Genomic DNA, 22810 nt, shown 5'->3' with positions numbered 1-22810 from the left:
GTCAAGAGCAATAAGCCAGACACAATGGGAGAAATATTGCATAATCTCACTGTTTTGAAATAATTAGAATAAGCAAACTCATGGAGTCAAAATCTAGAACATACGTTACCAGAGGATGGAGTAGTGATAGGGAATGGGAAGTTAAGGCATAAAATGTACAGGGTTTCTATTTGAAATGATGGAAATGTGTTGGTAATTGTTGGTGGTGACGGTAGCACAACATTGTGAATGCAATTAACAGCACTGAAATATGTATATAAATATGACTAAAAGGGGAAAATTTAGATAGTTTATATGGTAAAAGAACAATTTTTTTAAAAAAAATCTGTGGAATTACACTATTCAAACAGTGAACCCTAAGTTAAACCATGGATTTTAAATAATAGTACAATTATAGAAATGTGCTGTCATCAATTGTTAACAAATGTTGCACACCAATGCGTGGTGTTGGTGGTTGGGTGGTATATGGGAATCCTATATTTTATGCATGATTTTTCTGTAAACCCAAAGCTAATCTCATAAAAAATATAGACAAATATGTGATATGAATAGATATGCAATATGTGATATGAATATATATGAATAAATGTGAATATATATGCAAATATGTGATATGAATATATATGAAATATTTTCAACAAAATACTAGTAAACTATTAAAATCCATGTCTACAAAGGCTTATTCACCATGACCAAATGGAATTTATCAGAATGCCCAGTTGATGCAACATCCTAAATCAGTTAATACATATCAATAGAATAAAAGACTAACTTCATGATCATCTCAAAAGGGATAGAAAAATCAAGTGATGAAATTCAATGTTCTTTATGATAAAAACACTGAACAAACTAGAAATAGAAGGGAATTTCTCAATCTTATATGGTACTCTAAGAAATCAATAGCTAACATGATACGTAATTGAGAACTATTGAATACTTTCCCTTTTAGATCAGGAACAAGACAAGGATGTCTGCTCTAATGACTTCTTCTCAACATTGCACATTACCCTGTTATAGTCACTTTTAAATGAAGAAAAAGGCAGCAGATTGGAAAGAAATAATTAAAATGATCTCTTTCACCTATGATCTAAGTATGTGTATATATATATTATATATATATATATATATATATATATATATATATATACACACACACACACACACATATATACACACATACACACATGTATATATATATAATGTTTAGGAATCTACAAAACACTATTAGAATAAATGAGTTTGCCAAAGTTGCAGGACACATGATCAATATATCCCAAATCAATTGTATTCTTATACATTTGCATGAAACAAACTAAAATTATATTAAAAATTGAATAAAACAGAATAAAGTACTTAGGAATTAAGGTAACATATATTTTGAAAATTATAAAATATTTTTAAAAGAAATTCAGGAAGACCTAAATAAACAGAAAGATATTCTTGTCCATACTTCAGAAGATTTACCAGTGTTAAAGTGACAGTACTCAACAAATTGATCAAGAGATTCATGATAACCCCTAACAAAACCCCAACTTGTATTTTTTCAAAAACTGACAAACTGATTCAAAAATTCATATAGGAATACAGTGTCTCAGAAGAGCCAACATAATCTTGGAAAAGAAGAACAAAGTTGGGGCACTCACACTTCCTGATTTCAAAACTTTCCACAAAGCCAGAGCAATCAAACAGTTTTGTAAGAGCATAAGGATAAACACAAGGATAAATGTATTGCAGTAGAGAATTAAACCCATTCATCTATAGCCAATTGGTTTTTCAAAGAAGCAGCCAAATAATTTAAGTGGGGAAAATAATAGCATCATCCACAAATGTAATATTTGTATATAAATGAAAAGAAAAATAAGCATTATTGAAAAGGCATACAGCAGACATGAAAAGATGATTTTTTAAAAATGATCAATAATCAGTGGTTTGGGACAATGTACCCCAGAAAAACATGTTCTTATACTTAATCCATTCCTGTGGGTTTAAAAACTACATAAGTAGGACTTTTGATGTTGTTACTTAAGCTAAAGTGTGGCCCAAATCAATCAGGATGGTCCTTAATTCAATTTCTGGAGTCATTCATAAGCAGAATTATATTTAGAAAGATGGAGAGAAAGCCACAGAGAAACCAGGCAGAAGGTGAAAGTCAATGAAACCTGGAAAAGTAGAGAGAGACCAGGAGAGGCCACCATATGCACTGCCATGTGACAGAGAACCTAGGATCAAGGATCACCAGCAGCCAGCCCCAGAACACCAGTCTTTGGGAAGAAAGCATTGCCTGGATAAGTCCTTGATTTGAACCTCTCCTGGCCTCAAACCCATGAGCCAATAAATTCCCATTGGTTAAGCCAATCCATTGCCTGCCAATTCCTAGCAACGAAGAAACTAAAACAGTATGTGAAAAAATATTTAAATTCACTCGTAATAAAAAATACATTAATTTATACATCATGTTTTCAGGAAAGCTTTATTGAATGCCCAAATGTGCCATGCAATATACTAAATACTTGTAATAAATATATTAAATATGGTAATAAATATCATACAGATATGACATGGTTTTATTCAGAAGCAGAGAATAGGCATTCATTTTAGTATTCAAAAGGCATAATCTACCATTCACTATTTATTCTTCTTTAAAATATTGCTTGTGCCTATGCACCCCTCTCCTTACTTAGCATGCCTTCCTGTTTCAACTCTCTTCACCTATTACATAAATTATTGAAGTTAATCACATTGCTTCCAATCTCTCTTTCCAATCAAATGCCTGATCAGTTTTTGGATAATGCAATCATATGACTCTGCTACCAGGAACATTTCAAAGTTTGATGTCCTTAGGATAAATTCAAATTCATTAAGATGGCATTATGAGTCTCCACTGTCTGATTCATTTCCATCCTTACTTCCCACATTCACCAACAGCACTCACCCACGGTTCTGCCAGCTTTCCCACACTGGCCATCCATTGTTCACCTCCTTCATCCACCACCCCAACTGTCGCACTGACTTCCATATACATTGAAACTCTTCATGCTATTATTCTTGTTTTTTCCACCAAATATCAAAAATGCTTCCGTTCTTTAGGGCACTATTTCTGATGCTACTTAATAATAAACACTATAGGCTAGACTAATCTTCATTTTCTGAAGTCTCAACCATGTTTTATACACCCATTACAATCTAAAAGTACCTGTTCCTTTTTTCATATGGGTTATGTCCAACAACCCCATTATATTATAAGAATATTTTTTAGATTAACTGTGACTTAAGTGTCTGAGAAAGGAGCTGTAAAATGCTGTGAGGAAAAGGTAGTATTGATCCAAATCCCACCTTCACCCCTGAATGAACTTGGCTGGGCTACTTAATATTTCAAAGTGTGAATTTCTTTTTACTCTGAAAAAGAATAAATATAATGCCTAACTCATTGGTAGGTAATATACATTGAAGTTTCAGTTTTTAGTGCTTGGGAGATAGTAGGTACTTAGCAAATTTTTTTTTTCACATTTGCACATTTAAATGATCAATGAATATTTTTGTTTAAATTTTTAGGATTTTCACTATTATCTGCCTCATTGATGCTAGAACTGCATGTTCAGTTTTATGTACTACCATGATTATATTAATAATTTACAGGGGAACTAGTGCAGATTAATGTATTCCTAATGATAAACAAGACAAGTAATTATATGAGAATTTATATACTCAGGAATTTTATGTCACGAATCATGGACAATTAGCCAAACTGTGTGAAACATTTAAATCCATCTGATTTAAATATAAATAGCATCATTACATCATTACAAAGATACACTCTTTCAGAGAAACTGACAGGAAAAATGATGAACACTAAGACAAAAATGTGCTTTATTTGAGAATACATATATTTCAGAATCCATATTCAAACAATCTTTTGGACAAACACAAAGTTGAGAATCAAATTTAAACTCAGGTTAGACCTGCTAGATGATGTTGTCTAAGGAGAGATTAATATCTGTGCAATTGGAATGTGCCTGAGTTTAAAACATTGCCCTTAGGGATTCCAAAAATCTGGCATTAATTTTCAATGTATATATGCTGATTTCTATTCATAGTGTTTGCTGGATTTGCTAAAAATTGTAATGAATTACATGCTGATACAATTTTTAATCTCAAGAGTAATAATTTATTCATTCCTATTGAATTCTGGTAGCTTAGATTTTGAAATATTTTAGCAAAATTCCTCCTTTATTAACTTATTTTTCCATTTATACATTATTTGACTTACATATCATCACATATGAGTGACTTCGTATTTTGTATACAAAATGGCCATTTTCCATTTTCTCCGTATCCCTTAACTTGTATAATCAAAGTTTTTAATAGATTAAAATCAGTTTCCCTCAGGGAATGGTTATTTATTTCAGAATATTACAAGATTTATTCATCTTCATAATTCTTTTCATAACATTTATTACTTCCTTATTTCTTAAACTATAAATAAAAGGGTTTAATAAAGGAATTACTAAAGTATAAAAAACAGCAACAGATATATCTTCATCTTCTTCTTTAGCTGCACTTGGTTGAACATACACAAAAAGAAGAGAACCATAGAATATTGAGACAGAGAAAAAGTGGGATGCACAAGTCAATAAGGCTTTGCCTCTTCCCTCTTTTGATTTCATTTTGAAAATACTGAAAAGGATGCAGATATAAGAGATGAGAACTACAGTAATAGTAAAGACTTGGATTGACCCTGTACAGAGCATTATCATCAGTTCATTGATATAGGGGTCAACACAAGAAAGTCTGTACAGTGGGAAAACATCACAAAAGAAATGATTGATTTGATGAGAACCACAGAAAGTCAACCTAAACAGAAACCCTACATGAATCAATGGATGCAGGTATCCAACTATATAGATCCCTGTGGTCATCTGAATGCAGAGTTTCTTTGACATCCTGGTGTGGTACTGCAGTGGGCTGCATATTGCCACATACCGGTCATAAGCCATTGCTGCCAGAAGAAAGCAGTCTGCAGTTTCAGCAAGACAGAGGAAATAAAATTGTGCCATGCATTCATAGAGGGAAATCATTCTGTCTTCAGAGAAGAAGTTTTCTAACATCTTTGGGGTAATTGCACAGGAACAGCAGGAATCCATCAGAGCCAGGTTGCCCAGAAGTATGTACATTGGTGTGTGAAGACGATTCTCCATGTGAATCAGTGCAACTAAACCAAGATTCCCCACCATGGTAATCAGATAGATGACAAAGAACACCAAAAAGAGAAGGATCTTCACCTCTGGTTGATCTGTAAATCCTAGGAGAATAAATTCAGTTGTCATGGAGTGGTTATGCTCAATCATCTTTAACTTCTCTTTTCAGAAAGGAACTATGGAGATACAAGATTCTAATTTAGGCACACATACTGCTAGGGCATATTGGTTGCTTTCAAGTTCATCTTCTGTCATCTGAAGTTCTGAAGCTCCGATTCACATGAATTTTCATAATTGTAAAGAAATGTTTATAATAGTAAAAGTCTGTCTGGATGAAATTATGCAAGGATAGTGTACAAATCTAGGATATCCATATTTGGTTCAGTGTTTCCAAATAATTTCAATGTCACTTTTTGTATTGAAGATCCTTAAAGTTTACATAAAATCAATTTTCCTGCACACTTCTATATTTTTTCACTGAACAATTTTCATATATTATCCTAGTATAGGGAATAATTGAAAGTAGCACATTCTATACATCTTAATTTTATATCTTATGAAATGTGAAAGTTCACTAAGAATGAAGGAGGGGACAATTCATTTTTAAAGTAAACTACCTTTGAGAACTAGGGAAATAAATGGCCACAGATTTCTTCAATAAGTATATGTGAATATATCACCTTCCAATTTATATAAACTCGTGTAAACTACCGCTTAGAGCAAATTCTCTGAGGCTACTTGTAAATAAAATACTTTTTGCTCCGTTTATCTGAATATTTCCCATTTATAGCTTAAAGAGGCTTCATGATTTTCTAATATTATGAGATCTGGTGATCATACTCTCAGAATGATTACCATATTACAAATTTTGATAAACGTCCATTATGTATGTATGCTCTCCCACTTGTTCCACAGTGACTCCCCTTAACCTTTTTCTTTATTACAGAGTTTCTCTGTATTTTTCAATTACATATTTTTATGGTCACATTCCCTTGATGATTTAACGATCTGTGTATCTTTATTGGAGTTCAGTGGTCTTAGCTTCCCGATAGTTACCAAAGTAACAGTCTGCTTCCAGGAACACAGAAATCTTTGCTACCTCTAAGAAAAATTGAAATTCCTTAAGGTAGGATTTAAGATTCTCTATAACCAGATCCAACTGTGTCCTTATTTCAAACATTCACCAACAGATTTTCTACCTCTTTCCTGTCCACCCCCCACCCCCTCGCCAATGCTCATCTCCCTTGTCTCACCACCTCTGGTGTCACACATTTCCATAAGCACTGCCACTGCCCTAGCTGTTATTATGGTTGTTCTTTGTTCAAATACCTAAATCCTTTCATTGTTTATTTAAGGCATAGATTACATGTAATACTACATAGCAAAATCTTAACTAAATACCTGATAGCACACTGATCTCCATTTTCTAAACCCTCAAGCATGCTTTATATACCCATCACAATGGAGAATTGCTTGATAATAATCTACATTGCTTTTGATTTCATATGTGCATGCACAATTTTCTAGTATATTGTAAGCATTTTGAGATTAAATGTGATTACTACTGTGAAAGGAGCTGTAAAATTCAGTGGGGAAGGCAGGATTGCATTAACTCCTAGCCCCATTCTAATCACCTGGGACAGATGAATTTGTTTTCACTGCCCTACCAATTATACACATCTTTCTCATCTTCAAATTGAGATTGTAAATTTTGATAGTCTATAAAAGAAATTATTAAAAACACATCATTTTTAAAAATATATGTGTCTTTATTATCTGAATTGACACAACTGCTATTTTTGGTTCTTCAGAAATTATAAGATTTTTTGAAGTATATCAAAATAGCTTATACATTAATTTCAAGAGGTAACACTGTCTTTATACTTTAATTTTCTGACAGAAAAAAGCAAACTTTTTGAATCTTACTAGTATTTTTGAGAATAAACTTTATTTTAAAATTATACCTTCTCTTATTGCTAATGATGCATTAGGACATACTGACTGAAGATGAATGTCATGGTAATTCTATGGTAACAAAGGGATTATAATTCCACAAAGAAAATATCAAAAGGAAAGAACTGCCTGATTTTTTTTTTAGTTTTAAAACACTAAATATAAGCCATTTACTTATTCAGCTAAATTAGAAATAACTTTCAAAGCATATGTCCAAAGTATATAGCAATTATTTTGTGATTTAACAGCACATTTTAAAATTCTATCTTATACTCAGAAAAAGGATTTCAGTATTGTGTCTCATCTGAGTTCCCCATAGAGTTCAATTAAAAGAAAAATCATAAAGATAAACAAGGAGTTGGAATCTAAGAACAACAAAAAATGATAAATTTAGAGAAATAAGTATTCATACATTTTATTATATGGGTCAAAATATATTAGACTACTCTTACCTAGATTTCACTGAGAATGAACATGTTACAGCTGTTATTTTCCTTATGGTATCAGGACTTACAGATATTCAGAATATAAACCTTCCTCTCTGAAACATTTGGGATTAAAAGAATAAACATCTATTACACTACTGATAGGTCAGTGCCAATAAATATGTCCCTTACAGCAAACTTAGTTATCCATCAAATCCTAAAGGGATTTCTTTGGATAGATAACAGTGTATTTCTATGGGGAGATTAGGTCCCCAAAACAAATAGCTGTGCAGTACAATTAAAGATTCTCTGTGAATCACTTGGTTAAAGTAATGACTTTCATAAAAGTCTATTTGATGATCATTTTGATGATTCTTATGCAACTGATCTCACTTTTATGATCCTGTTTACCATTTTGTGAATATCTAAAATGAGCAGAAAAAAGTTGTAGACTGGTTTGAGTACTTACTTGAGGAAGTGGGATTAATGTGGTTTTATAAAAAATAATTGGATATGGTAGAGAGGAGACCAAAAGGTTATGATGGGTTGAGCCAGGATCAAGGACTTAATTCTGTGAAATGAATCTGTCCTCATTTCCTACAGACTTCATGCAAAAAACTTTGATATTATTATTCAGACCCACATGTGTGTTACAGAGATGGTTCTGCTTTTCATCTCAGCTCCTACTTACATAAAGTACCCTATTTTTTCCTTCAGACCACTAATCGTTCCTCAACATATTGTATAGTTATTTGTTTATAGGTCTACAATCAATCAACCACTCCAACTGTACCATTAGCATATAATTTTAAGAAAGGGACTTTCCCTATTTTATTCATTACTGTATTTCTAACAACTTTAATAGACTCCACCTTGCAGTTCTTTATAAATACTCGTTATATAAATAAAAAGTGCTACTCAAGAATTCTCTGCTCAAGAGTTCTTAATAGTCCCTCATTACTTCCAAACAAAATACATTCTTCTTTTATTAGCATTCCAGATACTCCACAGTCTGTAGCTTACCTATCATAACACACGCTTAAGTCAGGCATCATGTCATGTATCTTTTGGGTTCCTCAAAGAAAACTGAGGTAGAGACTCCATACCTACTTACTGCATCAATTGCTAAAATTTCAGTCCTGCTCAATCTTAATTGAGTACTTAAAACATACATGGCTTTGGACAAAACACTGAGGAGAGGGAGCACAGGGTATTATCAGGATAGGCCTGTGAAGTTCTTAATTAATAGAAATGATTCTTGGCAAGATGTTCATAATCTAATGGAGAGAAAGACATATTATTATGAGAGTGCATTGCAGAATGTGACAAAAGAATATGTAATATATTACAGTGGAATATACAGAGGAAGTAAATAGTCACCAAGATGGAGAAGGAAAAATTTCTCAATGGAAGAGTCATTTCAGATGACCCTTATGGTATTAATAGGATTTTTATAGGTAGAGAGTTTGTAGAAGGGTAGCCTGAGGGAACCATATGAGTAAAGGCCTAGAGGCTTGAAAGAGCAAGGTTTTAGAAAATGGATAGTAAACTAGGAAGGCTGTTTAAGGATCAAGTTTAAGGATCCCTGATATAAAGGTAGGGTTAAAAAAGATATAGGGGGAAGTATAGAATCAGATTGGAAGTTGTTCTATCTTGTTCCCTCCCATTTGTTTTTTAAGCCATGGCCATTTCACTAAATCTGTACTTTCAGTAAGGTCACAATCAAATTCCAAATGCTAACCCTAAAGGACATCTCTTAATTATCTTCCTAACCAAGCTGTAGTTTTTGGTAATATTGTAGTTTCTGTGATAACGTTGACTTTTGTGACAACACCCACTGCTTGTGTTCCTGACTGTCCTACTTCAATCTTTTATGCTGTTTTGAATTTCCCACTTCTCTTTAATGATGCTTGTGCTCCCCTCAATTCTATTCTTGGCCTCCCTCTTTTCTTTTTTATCTATAATTTTGCCTAACTGTATCTCATCTAGTCCTGTCTTTTCAAATGCCATCCATCTTCTGGTGAGTCCACTTGAGGAGGATTCCAAACTTTTTTGGTTATACATTCATATCAGCAATGTCATTTGTTGTATATTCCAAATATATGGATTTTTACCTATAAAATATAAAGATATACCACTATTCTAAGGTACCATATATATTATAATCATAAAAATATAAATTTAAAGAGAATGAATTTAACAAAAAATTGGTATTAAATGTTTATATTAATGACATAAAACCATTTTTACTCTCACTATTATTAATTAAAATAATATTTTTTTTTATCCAGAAAAACACAAGTAATGAGACTTATTTTTGAACTCTCAGTTCAGCACTATGATACAAAAATTTGTGGGCTTATATAAATTTTTAACCTAACATTTTTAAATGACTTACATAATTGAAAGAGATACCACACAGATTCACCTGTCTGAATGATAGGAGAATGCCAGTGTTAAGTGGATCCCAAAACAAGAATGGGCTCTTTGGTGGGTTCAAGCTGTGTTGCAAACTGTCCTGACATTTGGGTTATAGGACCCAGCAGATCTATGGAAGTAGTATATCTGGGAAGAGATGTAGAATTTATGGAAAGTTTATGGAGAGCCCAATGGGAGAATCACAGCATAAAACCCTATGATCTCAGAGCAAGGCCATGCTGTCTTCAGCAGAGAATTATAAACTATGCAAGAATAACTCCCTGGTGTACTATGAACCCTGCTAGAGTTATAGCACCTGGCCATGGGATAACTAATGACAGTGAGGTTTGAACCACCCTACATCATCTGTAATCTGTCAGACTATCAATATATAAGTTCCATTAGGCCCAGGAGAAATACAGTATAAGATGAAGGTGGTACATCAAGGATCAAGCACAAGCAGGGTCATAGAACACTATTAGCTCTATAAGCAGGTGCCCATGTCACCCACATAGTTGCAATGGTATCTCTGCCTCTGATTGCACTTCTGACCTCATGGGCATTTCGTTGAGACTGCTAACAGAGGAGGTGAAGGTTAAGCTTGGTTCCAGAATGGTCCATTGGGTATTTTGGTATAAGCCTAATTGTACTGAGGCAGATCTAGAGCTCTTCCCAGGGTGGCCTTGAAAGACATCAATAAAATCCTCCACTGGGGAGTGGATTGATTATCCGCTTCTGTTGAACAGAAAGTGATGTGGTCCAAGGTAAGAAGATGTAAATTCAGGAAGGTTAAATAGCTTGGATGTTGTCAGTAGCCTGGAGAGAGAAAGATTAAAAGTTCAGGGACAAGGAGATTTGTAGAAGAATATGTGGATACACTTACAGGATTGGATAGGAAGTGTGGAGATATTAATATAACATGTTAATACCCATCCGAGAACATCTACTATGAGACACACTAAAATACATAGTAGATAGAATGACTTAGCCAGTTGAGGTCTCCCATCTTCATTCATCTGCCACCCTAGTGGTGGTTAATGAGCACTCAAATAAAGTTACTATATTGGCTAGGATGGAATCATGCATGTTGCTAAGCATGAATGCACACTTTTCAAGGTTGGTCTAGCTACTATTGCTGCCAGGTTTCCAACTTGCCACAAACAGAGAAAAATGTGGTGTTGCAATATGGCAATATGTCTCAAGGAGTTCAATTGGCCATTGGTAGCAAATTGGCTATGGTGAATCCCTTTCACTCTGGTGGTGGAATAATTCACATGACAAGAATTAACACATAATACAGGTATGACTTACAGTTCCTATCTGCAAGGCTTCAAGTAACACAAGTATCTCAGGATTGACATAGCATTGCATTGGATCAATAAATCTACTTTGCAGCAAAGGATACATAGCGCCAGGCAATGACTGATGCTAAGGAAGTCACAAGCGCATCTTCAGCATCCATCTTCCAGCCCCTGTGGACTGTCCCCTAGCCCCTTTTCTATTGTGCATAGATGTTTCAATCTGTTCCCATTCCACAACCCAGGGGTGCGGTCGCAGTTGATTCGTCGGGGGGTGGGGGTGGTGGCCGGTTGCTAAATCCTAGGCTCTCAGGATTGCTTGGAGGGTACCGGCGGCGGGGGCTCTTTCCCGGAGGTGAGGGCGAGGCGGGGGACTTGGCCAGGTCCCCGGCGGGGTGGTGTGCAAAGTATGGAGGGCGGCGAGAAAGGAACAGGCGGGACACGTTTCTTTTTAGGGTGAAGAAACCAAGAGAGTTTATTAGGGGAGAGTACAAGCTTATATCGGGCGTTTAGAGGGCAGGGTAGCTGTAGAGGTTAAAGGCTTGGATTGGTTCTGAGAGGTCGCGGAGGTTGATTGAAAAGGGGCGAGAGTTGCTCCGGTAACGGTGTCTGGCAACAATGTATGCGCACTGGTGGTGATGGGAGTTGCACTGGCAACGGGGAGTGTCCGGGCAAGATAAGGGGGTGAGGAAAAGGTGGTTCCCTCTGGCAAGCTTCCCCTAACAGTGGTATTTTGGGTGAGGAAATGGGGCCTGCCTCCGGCCTCACTTTCCCAGGCCCGGGGGGCTGCGGAGGGCGCTGTCGCCCGTGCCCACCACCCTCCCCAGGGGCTGATCAGGTCCCCCAGCCCAGGCCCGCCAAGTTGAAGCACGTAATCAGTGTCCCGCACAGGGGAAAAGTTAAATCTAAAGAAAAGGTCTGAACAGACCTTAAACCTCAACACCAGTAAAAAAGCAGCCCTTTGCTAGATGCTTAGCAGGACAGGAGTTCTCAGTGGCAGGGCCCCTCCCCCTGGGTCATATAAATACTCCACATTTGGCAGCACAAATTTGTCTCTCTTCCCTGACACCACATGGCACATACAGGGTTGCCATCTACTGTCTGACGGAGCAGTTTGTCCTCCCTGAAAGACCAGCCACAATAGGATCTCTTCCCCTGCTTTTCTGGATTCTTCATGCTGTGTAAGTAATAAAGCAGCCATTTGTTAAAAGTTTCTCTTGTGCCTGAGCCTGTTGTCCCATGATGCACTGTGTAGCAACTTGCTCTACAGAATGTTGATGCAGTGAGAAAAGTGGATTTATTTATTTATTTATTTATTTATTTATTTATTTATTTTTGCCATTCTTTTCAATTCCCTTACATTCCTTTGGTACAAGAGCATCTTGAACAATGCAGGATTCATGGCTTTGTAGGCTAAACTGAGGGGTTGCTTGTGTAGAGGTACTGACCCACAGCTGGGTTACTTAGGGTGTACTGTCTGTATCCTCTGGGGGAAAGGAAGAAATAAATGATACTTTTCAAAGGATTTGGCTAGCTGGTTCCATTCTATGATCATTGAGGTTGGGACTTTCACTGCCTTAGCTCATGGCTTCTTCTGTTGTCATTCTGGAACTAGGCACATCTGTACTTTGGCCCCCTAGACTGATATTATGGTTAGTGTGAGGCCACTTGCTTGGGGTAAGGGCTCACCTCCAAGGAGGGTGGCTGCCATGGTAACTGACAAGGGAGCCAAGCCTGCAGGCAGTAGGCAAAACCCAGCAAGTCCTGAGAGCTGCAGGATAGCTCAGAGGCCACCCCTTCCTCAGGGCTCCCACACACCAAGCTACATTCTTGTGACTACTAGAGCAAAGGGTTCCAAAGTGCACCATAGACAGAATCTCCAGTGGAGAATTTTTGGAAACATATAAATTGAAAAGAGGATAAGAGGATCAAGGGCTCAAAAGGGACAATATGCTCTTGCCGAGTCCCTCCCTACAACGTGCAGTTATGAGCAATAGCCTTTTGGCTGTCACTGTGACCAGGTTTCCTGCCGGGGAATCTTTCAGGAATTGATATTTGTTCCACTGCACCTCCCAGTGGTGAATTCAAGGATATATTCCCCCATTCAAACAAATTATGGCCATCACAGTTGGGCAAGTGACTGGTCATGCAACCTCAGTGCTCCTATTTCCTTACCATATTCTCCAGCAAGGTAATATCATCTCCCTTGTGGGGAAAGGAATTTACAGAATGTGCAAAGCACCTTCTATCTCTAGGTCTTCTCCGCTCCACTATCTTTACTTATAATAGCCCTGTGTGGCCAGTGAAAAAGGTGAGTGGAGCATAGTGGCTGACTATAGGTTATTGGGGATTGAATGCAGAAGTGCCCCTCTTTGGCACCCAAGGTCCCAGACATCATGCTATTTGCATATTGGCATCAGCATGTTCCACATTTCAGTATCCTCCTGGCACCCCTATATCAGATGACACAAAAGGCAGGTGCTTTCCTGTGATGAATGAAGGAGTAGTAGATCCTACAGGAGGTAAAAGCAGCTGTTTCAGCTGCCCTGTCCCTATGGCCTTTGGAACCTGGATCTCTATTCAAGCTGCAGGTTTCTGCTGCCCAGATCTGAGACAACTGGTCCCTCTTGCAGAAAGAGGGGATGACAGGAATTTGCAAACCCCTGAGTTTTTGGACTAGGAGGTTTCCAGATGCATACCAGTGCTGCTCCCCTTCGAAAAGCAGCTTGCAAAGAACTCCTGGGTCTTCCTGAGGCAAATATCTCCATTGTGTCCTGGGTCCTAGATAATCAAAATACTCACCAAAGTGACAGCCAACAATGGAATGTCATCAAGTCAAAGTGGTGCATTCAGAATCATGCTTGCCCAGATTCGTAAGGAGTGGTATGCTTGCATGGGCAGTTGGTAGAAGACACTCACAATGATGACCCTGATGCAACATCAGATGACAGTCTTTCCATCCCTGCATTGGCATCCTGGAGACCTTGACTCAAGGGTTCCCCCCCTACATGTTCAGTGTTGGTTCACTGATTGACTGGCCAAGTTGAAGCCCTCTGGCATCCATTGGGCAGCAGCCACTATCACCCTTCCCTTGGGAAGACTACCACCTTGGGCACTGGAAAAGTGCCCAATGGGCTGAACTACAAGGGGTCCTCTTAGCCCTTGAACACTTGGACCCCTGAACCCCCTTGTACCTATTTACTGATGAATGGACAATCTCCACACCACTTAGGACTCTCCTTTCAGCCTCTTCAGGGAATCATATTGCTTTCTATATCCTTTTACAACCTCCACTTGATTTCCAAGACAGTAGGAGGTTAGAGATGTAAGGCAGAGGAGTGAGATGATGGAAGCAGGGATAGAAGTACGCAAGAATCCAGTGGGCTTGATCTGTGGGGCCTGACATGTAAACTGAAGGTTAGTTGGTAATACCTACCCCTGGTTGGGCCACCAGTCCCCTTGGTTATGGTCATAGGACACCTTCAAGGAGTCTTGACAACAACCTACTGTCAGAAAGGGCTGGAAATGGGCTGGAAGATATGGGTAATGCATTCAGATTAATGGGAAAGGGGTGAGGTTATAACAAGGGAAGACAGACTGGGTGGACTTAGAGGGGCAAGATAAGTTTATTGCAAATAGGCTAAGAAAAGTGGCCCCCACAGAAAGCAGCTGCATGACCACCTGACAGTACTAGTTTCTGCTCCCCCCTCCTGTTTTCTACAGATGTGAACTAGCAACAACTTGGAAGGAAAATACATTCATCCATCTGAGCCAGGCTATTGTTACAGCAGGGAAACTCACTTCTGGATCTGCCATCTGATCCGTTGCTCCCTCTCTCTTCTTGGCTAAATTCAGATTGCCACACAAGGAGCGGACTTACCCTGCCTCATGTTTGCATTTATATCAGGAGATACTCCATTTATGCCCCATGACAAACATAATGCCACAGTCATTGGCTGTGTACTCTCCTTCTCCACACCCCTGGAAAACCTGTCAGCATGTAACAACCCATGATGTAATGAAACTGGCTCAGACATCTTTCAACTACCACCTTTCTGCTAGCATTCCAAGAAAATCAGTGACCCTTTACGGGTAAACCGTTCCCTCCAAGATTTTCTGCATAGGTCATTGGTCAGTAACAGGACAATGTGCCTTAGTTTTCTGTTCCCCTGAAAATTCATAACCAATCTGCAAAGTACTGTTTGATTATTAAGTTGTCTTAGACTTCCTCCTAGCCCAATAAGGAGGCATATGTGCTATCACTAACACCCCCCCCCCCCCCGGTATACACGGGTTAACACCTCAAAAGAGGTGGAATAGGAGGTGACCAAGGTCCAATGACCAGCCACTGGCTGCAAAGTGTACAAATTTTATATGGGACCTTTCCAACTGTCTACTGGGGGATAGGGGGACATGGGTGCAACCATTACTTCAGGCAGTCCTGACTGCCCTGCTTGGAGTAATGGAATGCATAAAGGTGAAGCCCTCCTAATGAGCTACAGCTGCTGGTGTTCCCAAAACCTTACTTTCAACATTGTTGAGAGATGCAGTTTGGGAGGCATGACCTGTGTCTGAGGTAGGAGGTAGACTTATGATTTGGAAGCTAATGCTAAGGAGTAGGCTAGGCCTGGTGAAAGGCTGAGAGGTGGAATGTTGAGGGAGTCACAGACACATGCTCAACAATGATCTTCCAGCCCTCACAAACTCCCCCTCCCCAAGCCCCTTTTCCATTGTCCACAGAAATTTCAGTCTGTTTCCATTCCAAAACCTATGTTTGGTCTAATGAAAAGGTCCAACCAGACCTTAAAACTAGAAACCAGGAACCAGCAGCCCTGGTTGCTTATGACGGCAGGAGTTCTCAGTGGCAAAGCACCCCTCTCCCTTGGGTCGTATAAATACCACACATTTGGCAGCACAGATTTTAATATTTTCTGTAACTCAAAGTGGTGCATGTGGAGCTGACATCCACCAATCCAGACCTGAGCAGTTTGGCTTCCCTGACGACAGGTCATAATGGGACCTCTTTTCCTGCTTTCATGGACCTTTTGTGCTACATAAGTAATAAAATGGTCATTTGCTAAAAATTTCTCTTGTGCTTGAGCCTGTGTTCCCACAATGAACAATGTAGCAACTTGCTCCAACAACTGATCCACTATTTTATCATGTTCCATATTAGCTAGTACCTCCTGAATTAAGACAATTCTGGAATAGCCTTCAGAAGATACAACTGAAGTGCCATTTTGGAGAGGATGCCTGTGTTGACGGGGCTGCATCTTCCATGGTGCATGTGCCAGTTTGGATATATTATGTCCCCCCAGAAACCATATTCTTTAATGCAATCTTGTGGGACATATTTATTAATCTTTTGATTAGGGTGGAAATTTTTGATTGTTTCCATGGAGACGTGACTGACCCAACTGTGGGTGATATTTTGGTTAGATTATTTCCATGAAGGTGTGGCCCTACCCATTCAGAGTGGGTCTTTATTAGTTAACTGGAGTATTTAAGAGAGGAGCAGTTGACACAGACCCAGATGCTTGCTGATGCTGACACTTAGAGATGTTTGCAGCTGCTGACAGAAGGATGTTTGGAGATGCTAAGCTAAGAGATGAAACACAGAGTTTTCCCAGGAGAAACACAGACACCAGTCACATGCCATCCCAGCTGACAGAAGTGTTCCAGATGCCATTGACCATTCTTCAGTGAAGGTATCCTCTTGCTAATGCCTTAGTTTGAACACATATGGCCTTAGGACTGTGTGCCAGTTTGTATATTTATGTCCCCCAGACAAAGCCATATTCTTTAATGCATTCTTGTGGGGGCAGACATATTAGTGTGGATTGGGTTGGAACCTATTGGTTCAGTGTCCATGGAGATGTGACCCACCCAACTGTAGGTGATAACTCTGATTGGATAATTTCCTTGGATGTGTGGCCCCACCAATTCAGCATGGGCCTTGTTTAGTTTACTGGTGCACTATATAAGCTCAGGCAGGAGGAGCTCACTGCAAGCTGGAGCTGAGACAGACATCTTGAAGACTGCGGTTGAAAGCTGATGCAGATATTTTGGAGAATGCCATTTTGAAACGCAACTTGGAGCAAGCAGACGTCAGCCATGTGCCTTTCCAGCTGACAGAGGTTTTCCGGATGTCAATACCCTTTCTCCAGTGAAGGTACTCTTTGTTGATCGACACTTTATGACCTTAAGACTATAACTGTGTAACCAAATAAACCCCTTTTTACAAAAGCCAATCCATTTCCAGTGTTTTGCATTCCAGCAGCATTAGCAAACTAGAACAGACTGTAAATTTGCAACTTAATAAATCCCCTTTATAAAAGCCAATCTATTTCTGGTATTTTGCATAATGGCAGCATTAGCAAACTAGAACAGTGCATTATATTCTAAAAGACAATGAGCACTAATTATATGCTGCAATGTCCTCAGTAATTTGAATACATGGGACCAGGAACTCTCCAATGACCCACTTGGGAAATTTGCACTTTCTGTCTCCAACTTTCTGAGTTGTATGTGCTTTGAGGTCCTGGTTTTGGAGTGAAAATTTTTTTACCAGAAAACACAATATGAATCCCATTGTATTTAAAGCTACAGCTGTCATCTGGCCACTTTGGTCTTGTGGCAAGATACCAGCAAAGGATAGATGTCATGAGGTTTGTAGGTGTAATTGACCAAGATAATCAGGAAGAAGTAAAGATGATGTTTCACCATGAGGTTAGCAAAAAATGCGCAAGGGAATTCAGGTGATCCATAGGTATCTGAAATATAATTTGTTAACGTACTTTAAATAGACAAGGGCAACCACCAAATCCTAAAAAATTGCAGGCTGGTATGTGTTCCAGAACTTTCAGGGATCTGACTTCTGTGTGATCACACCATGTTAGCCACTTAGACTGGAGAAATATAGGCCAAAAATGAGGAGAATAAAAAACAAGGGATAGATGAATATTATTGTTGCCTAGAGACTAGCTGCATCAGTGGGCACCTGAGGAAATCCCACTAACCTGCCTCTTATAAGAGTATTCAGGAAAAGAGAAGAATCAGAACCCTTGAGGGACACTTCCCAAAACTTATTATAAGAAACAAGTGGTCTGAAGAGAGCAAGGGGTTGACTGTAATGGATCTGTTGTTCATAGCCAAGATGGTACCTTATTTCATTAACAGTGAGTGTACTGGCAACTGACAGTACTGTCGGAAATAAAGTGGTACCTGTAAGGGAATAAACACTCTCTCGGTTCTGGAGGAGAAAAGAATTTATTTACAATCTTGCAAGATAGGGCGTCCAGCCAAACACGTGGAAGGCTGGCGCGCCAGAGGAAGAGAATGGCGACCTTTAAATCTCCTACTCCTAATTCGCAAGTCCCTCCCCTGTTTCCCCATTGACTGGGTACTACAGAGTTTACAGCCTATCCGAGAACACTAACTAATTCATCTTTTGAGATTTTAATTTGTACAGCCAATCCCAGAGAGCCAACTAGCTCATTATTGAGATTTTGAACTGATCAGCCTATCCCCCCCAAATTTTTATTTTTTTGCTGTGAGTTCCCGCCTCTGATATTACCTCATATCTCTTTACATTCCAGTAACTGTGGTTACTTTTCCATATAAGGAGCAGGCAGATTCTCTCTTCTCTTTGTCTGGGGCTTGTTTAAACTGGTTTTGCCTCCATTTCCCTTATTCCATGCTGTCTCTATGTGAAAACGAAACTTTTTCCTTTCTTACAGTACCAACTGAGACCCTCCCTAGGAATTAACCTTGGTTGAAGAGAGCTGCTTCATCAAACACACAGCTTCCTTGAGGGCAATCTATATCCAGTGACTTTACCATAAGATGTATATATTCTAGGCTCCCTGCCTTAAGGCATGGCAAAGATAAAATAAAAATTCTAGGTTCATACTTCTTCATAGGATTGGTTTAGGTCTTTGTCATGACTACATTAAAGTTCAACTCATCCTTCTGTCAATTTTACCTCCTTAATGCCTCCTTAAGTGTTGAGTCTGAGAACATTTTACAAAAAAAACCTTGGAAAAAACTAAAAATCAACTAAATCTAACAGATACAGGAAAAGCACTTTACCCAAAAACAGCAGAATACATGTTTTCTCAAGTATTCATTGGTCACTATCCAAGTCAGACCATATGTTAGGGCACAAGAAAATTCTCAATAAATTTAAACACTGAAATCATATGAAGCGTATCTTTCCAAATAGAATGGAAAGAAATCAATAACAGATGATAAACTGAAATATTTCCAATTACGTGGAAAAAGCAGCACAATCTTAAGCAACCACTGGGTTAATGAAGAATTCACAGGGGAAATTTGAAAATACTTGGAAACAAACAAAAACAAAGTACAACATATCAAAACTTATGAGTTTCAGCTAACAATAGAGAAAGATAAATTTACAGCTTTACATGACTATGTTTGAAAAGAAGAAAGATTTCCAATCAATAACCTAAGTTCACATCTTGAATAACTAGAAAAAGAAAAGTGAAATAAACCTGAAGTTAACAGAAGGAAGAAAATAATTAAGAAGAATGGAGATAATTTAAGCAGGCAATTGAAAACAATGGAGAGAATTCGTGTTAATAAAAGTTGATTCATTGAAAATATCAATTAAATTGAGAACCTTTACCTATACCAAGAAAGAAAAACAGATAAATGATGAAAATAACTGAAATCAGAAGTGACCATTGTGACATCACTATTGATCTCAAAGAAATAAAAATGACTGTAACAGAATGCTGGGAATAATTGTACCTGAACAAATTGTATAATGTAGATGAAATGCATAAATTCCTAGAAACACAAGTTATCTAAACTGACTCAAGAAGAAATACAAAATCTCTACAGACCTATAACATGTTAAGAGTTTGAATCAATAATCAAAAACCTCCCAACATAGAAAAGACCAGGACCAGATGGCTTTTCTGGTGAATTCTACCAAATATTTAAAGAAGAATTAACAACAATCCTTCATAAATTCTGCAAAAACACTCATGAGTAAGGAACAAATTCTAATTAATTCTCTAAGTTCAGTATTATCCTGCTATTAAAGCCAGGTAAAGACAGGACAAGCAAAGAAAGTCACACACTAAATATCCTAATGAATATAGATGTAAAAGTTCTCAACAAAAAGTGAGAAAATTGTATCTAGCAGGATATTAAGAGTATTAGAATCCATGACCAACTGGAATTTATCTCAAGAATGCAAGAGTGGTTCAACATAAGAAAATCAATCAATACACCACATAAATAGAATAAAAATAAATCATCTTAAAAGATGAAGAATAGGCATTTGACAAAAATCCAACACCATTTCATGATTAAAACACACAGAAAATAAGAACAGAAGGGAACTTCCTCAACATGATAAAGTACTTTTATGAAAAAACCACAGCTTACATTATACTTAATGGTGAAAGACTGAAAACATCCCACTACAATCATCTACTTTCACCTCTGCAATTCAATATTTTCCAAATAGTTTTAGCCAGAACATTTAGGCCATAAAAATTAATAAACCATATTCAAATTGGAAAGGAAGAAGTAAACTATCTGTATTTCAGATGACATGATCTTATATACAAAAAATCCAAGGCTGCTATAAGAAAGCTACTAGAGTTAATACAAATTCAGCAAAGTCACAGCATACAAGATCAACACACAAAAATCAATTTTGTTTCTGTACACTATTAATTGACAATATAAAGAAGAACTAAATTCCATTCACAATAGCTTTAAAAATATTAAGTATCTATGAATAAATTTAATGAAGGATATGAAGGACTTGAATAAACTAAATATCACTGCTCATATAAAGAAAACCATAACAAATGGCAAGGTATTATGTGTACATAGATTGGAAGAATTAATATTGTTAACATGTCAATACTATGCAAACCAATTTGCAAATTCAATATAATCCATATCAAAATTGCAGCAGCCATTTTTGCAGAATAGAAAAACTGAGCCTCAAATTAATATAAAATTACAAGGGATCCAGAATATCCCAAACAAACAGTTTTGAAAATGCACAAATTTGGAAGACTCACACTCTAATTTCTAAACTTATTACAAAGCTAAACTAATCAAAACAGTTTGGTACTGGCATAATGATGAACATATGGAACAACGGAATAGAATTGAAAGTCCTTAAATAGACCCACACATCTATGGCCAATTTATTTTTGAAAAGGGTGTCAACAATACACAATGGGGATAGGCTCTTCAACAAACAGAGCTGGGAAAACTGCATGTCCAGATGGAAAAGAATGAGGCTGGATTCCCACCTCACACCATATTAAAAAATTAACTCAAAATGGATCAAGGACATGAATATGAGTTAAACCACAAGATTTTCATAGATAATGTAGAGGCAAATCTTCAGGACCTTGGAGGTGGAGATTGATTATTAAATATTAAATAAAAGCAAATTCAACAAAGATGCAATAGATAATTCAACTTCATTAAATGAATATCTTTTAGTGCAGCAAAGGACATTATCAACAAAGTGAAAATAAAAACAAAAATAATGTGGAAAATAGTAGTAAATTAAATATCTGCTAAGAGATTAATATTAAGAATATATAAAAAACAATATCCAATGACAAAAGGACAAATAACCTAATTAAATTAAACCTAATTAAAAATGTGGGCAAAGGACTTGAGTACATATTTTTCCAAATATTATATACAAATAGTCAGTGAGCACATGAAAAGATCATCAAAATTATTAACCCTTAGGAAATGCAAAGCAAAACCTCCAGATAACCCATCAAACCCACAAGGAGAACTTACTTTTTAAAAAACTAGAATAATTCTGCCCCTGGGTATATAGTAATAGATATTAAGAAGAGGAACTAAAATAAATAATGATACCCACTATTTATTACCCACTATTTATAACTGCATTTTCCACAATAGCCAAAAGGTGGAAACAACCCAAGTGTTCATCAACAGATGAATGGATACACAAATGTGCTACATACACATTTGGTAAATTATTTGACAATAAGAAGGAATAAACTTCTGATACAAGCTGCAACATGGATAAACCTTGAAAACATTGTGCAGAGCAAAAAAAGCAGGGCACATGGGAGAAGTGCATGATTTTTCATATATGAAATATCTATAATTAGCAAATTCATACAGACAAAAGTTATAAGTTATAAGATGCTATGGGGAGAGGAGGAAAGACAGATTGTTGCTTGGTGGCTGTGGTGGTTTGAAACCTATTCTGTCTAAGCTGTTAATATTCCAATGTATTGAAGCTTTCCAGATTGCCCAGCAATATACAAACAAAACTGGAAAAGGCCTTAAAAGTTATATATACAGTGAAAGACAACTCACTTCTTCTCATTTCTCAGACAAACATTAAGCTGAGAGCATCCACTTATATTTTGGCCCTGCTTTTACTGTCTTAACTCACTTTTCACATTTTTCTCATTGAATTCCCTTTTCTGTTTATTTCCCTGTGTGATGTATGAATTGGATCCCTACAAGT

General features: G+C 37.3%; 1 protein-coding gene across 1 annotated transcript; it reads right to left on the bottom strand.

Annotated features, from left to right (window-relative positions):
• Nucleotides 1-4397: 4397 nt before the first annotated feature.
• LOC119531830 (olfactory receptor 5K3-like) lies at nucleotides 4398-5345 on the bottom strand. The gene has a single exon (XM_037833581.1). It carries the CDS (start codon nucleotides 5343-5345, stop codon nucleotides 4398-4400), a length of 948 nt encoding a protein of 315 aa, XP_037689509.1.
• Nucleotides 5346-22810: the final 17465 nt, after the last annotated feature.

Source organism: Choloepus didactylus, chromosome 1 (assembly GCF_015220235.1).
Source record: "Choloepus didactylus isolate mChoDid1 chromosome 1, mChoDid1.pri, whole genome shotgun sequence".
Classification (NCBI taxonomy): domain Eukaryota; kingdom Metazoa; phylum Chordata; class Mammalia; order Pilosa; family Megalonychidae; genus Choloepus; species Choloepus didactylus.
Note: the sequence above shows the minus strand (reverse complement) of the source record. Positions and strands in the feature narration are given on the sequence as shown.

What these genes read in the sequence shown, in the direction of transcription:
- LOC119531830 (XM_037833581.1), bottom strand. Translation starts at nt 5,345, where the DNA reads ATGATTGAGCATAACCACTCCATGACAACTGAATTTATTCTCCTAGGA.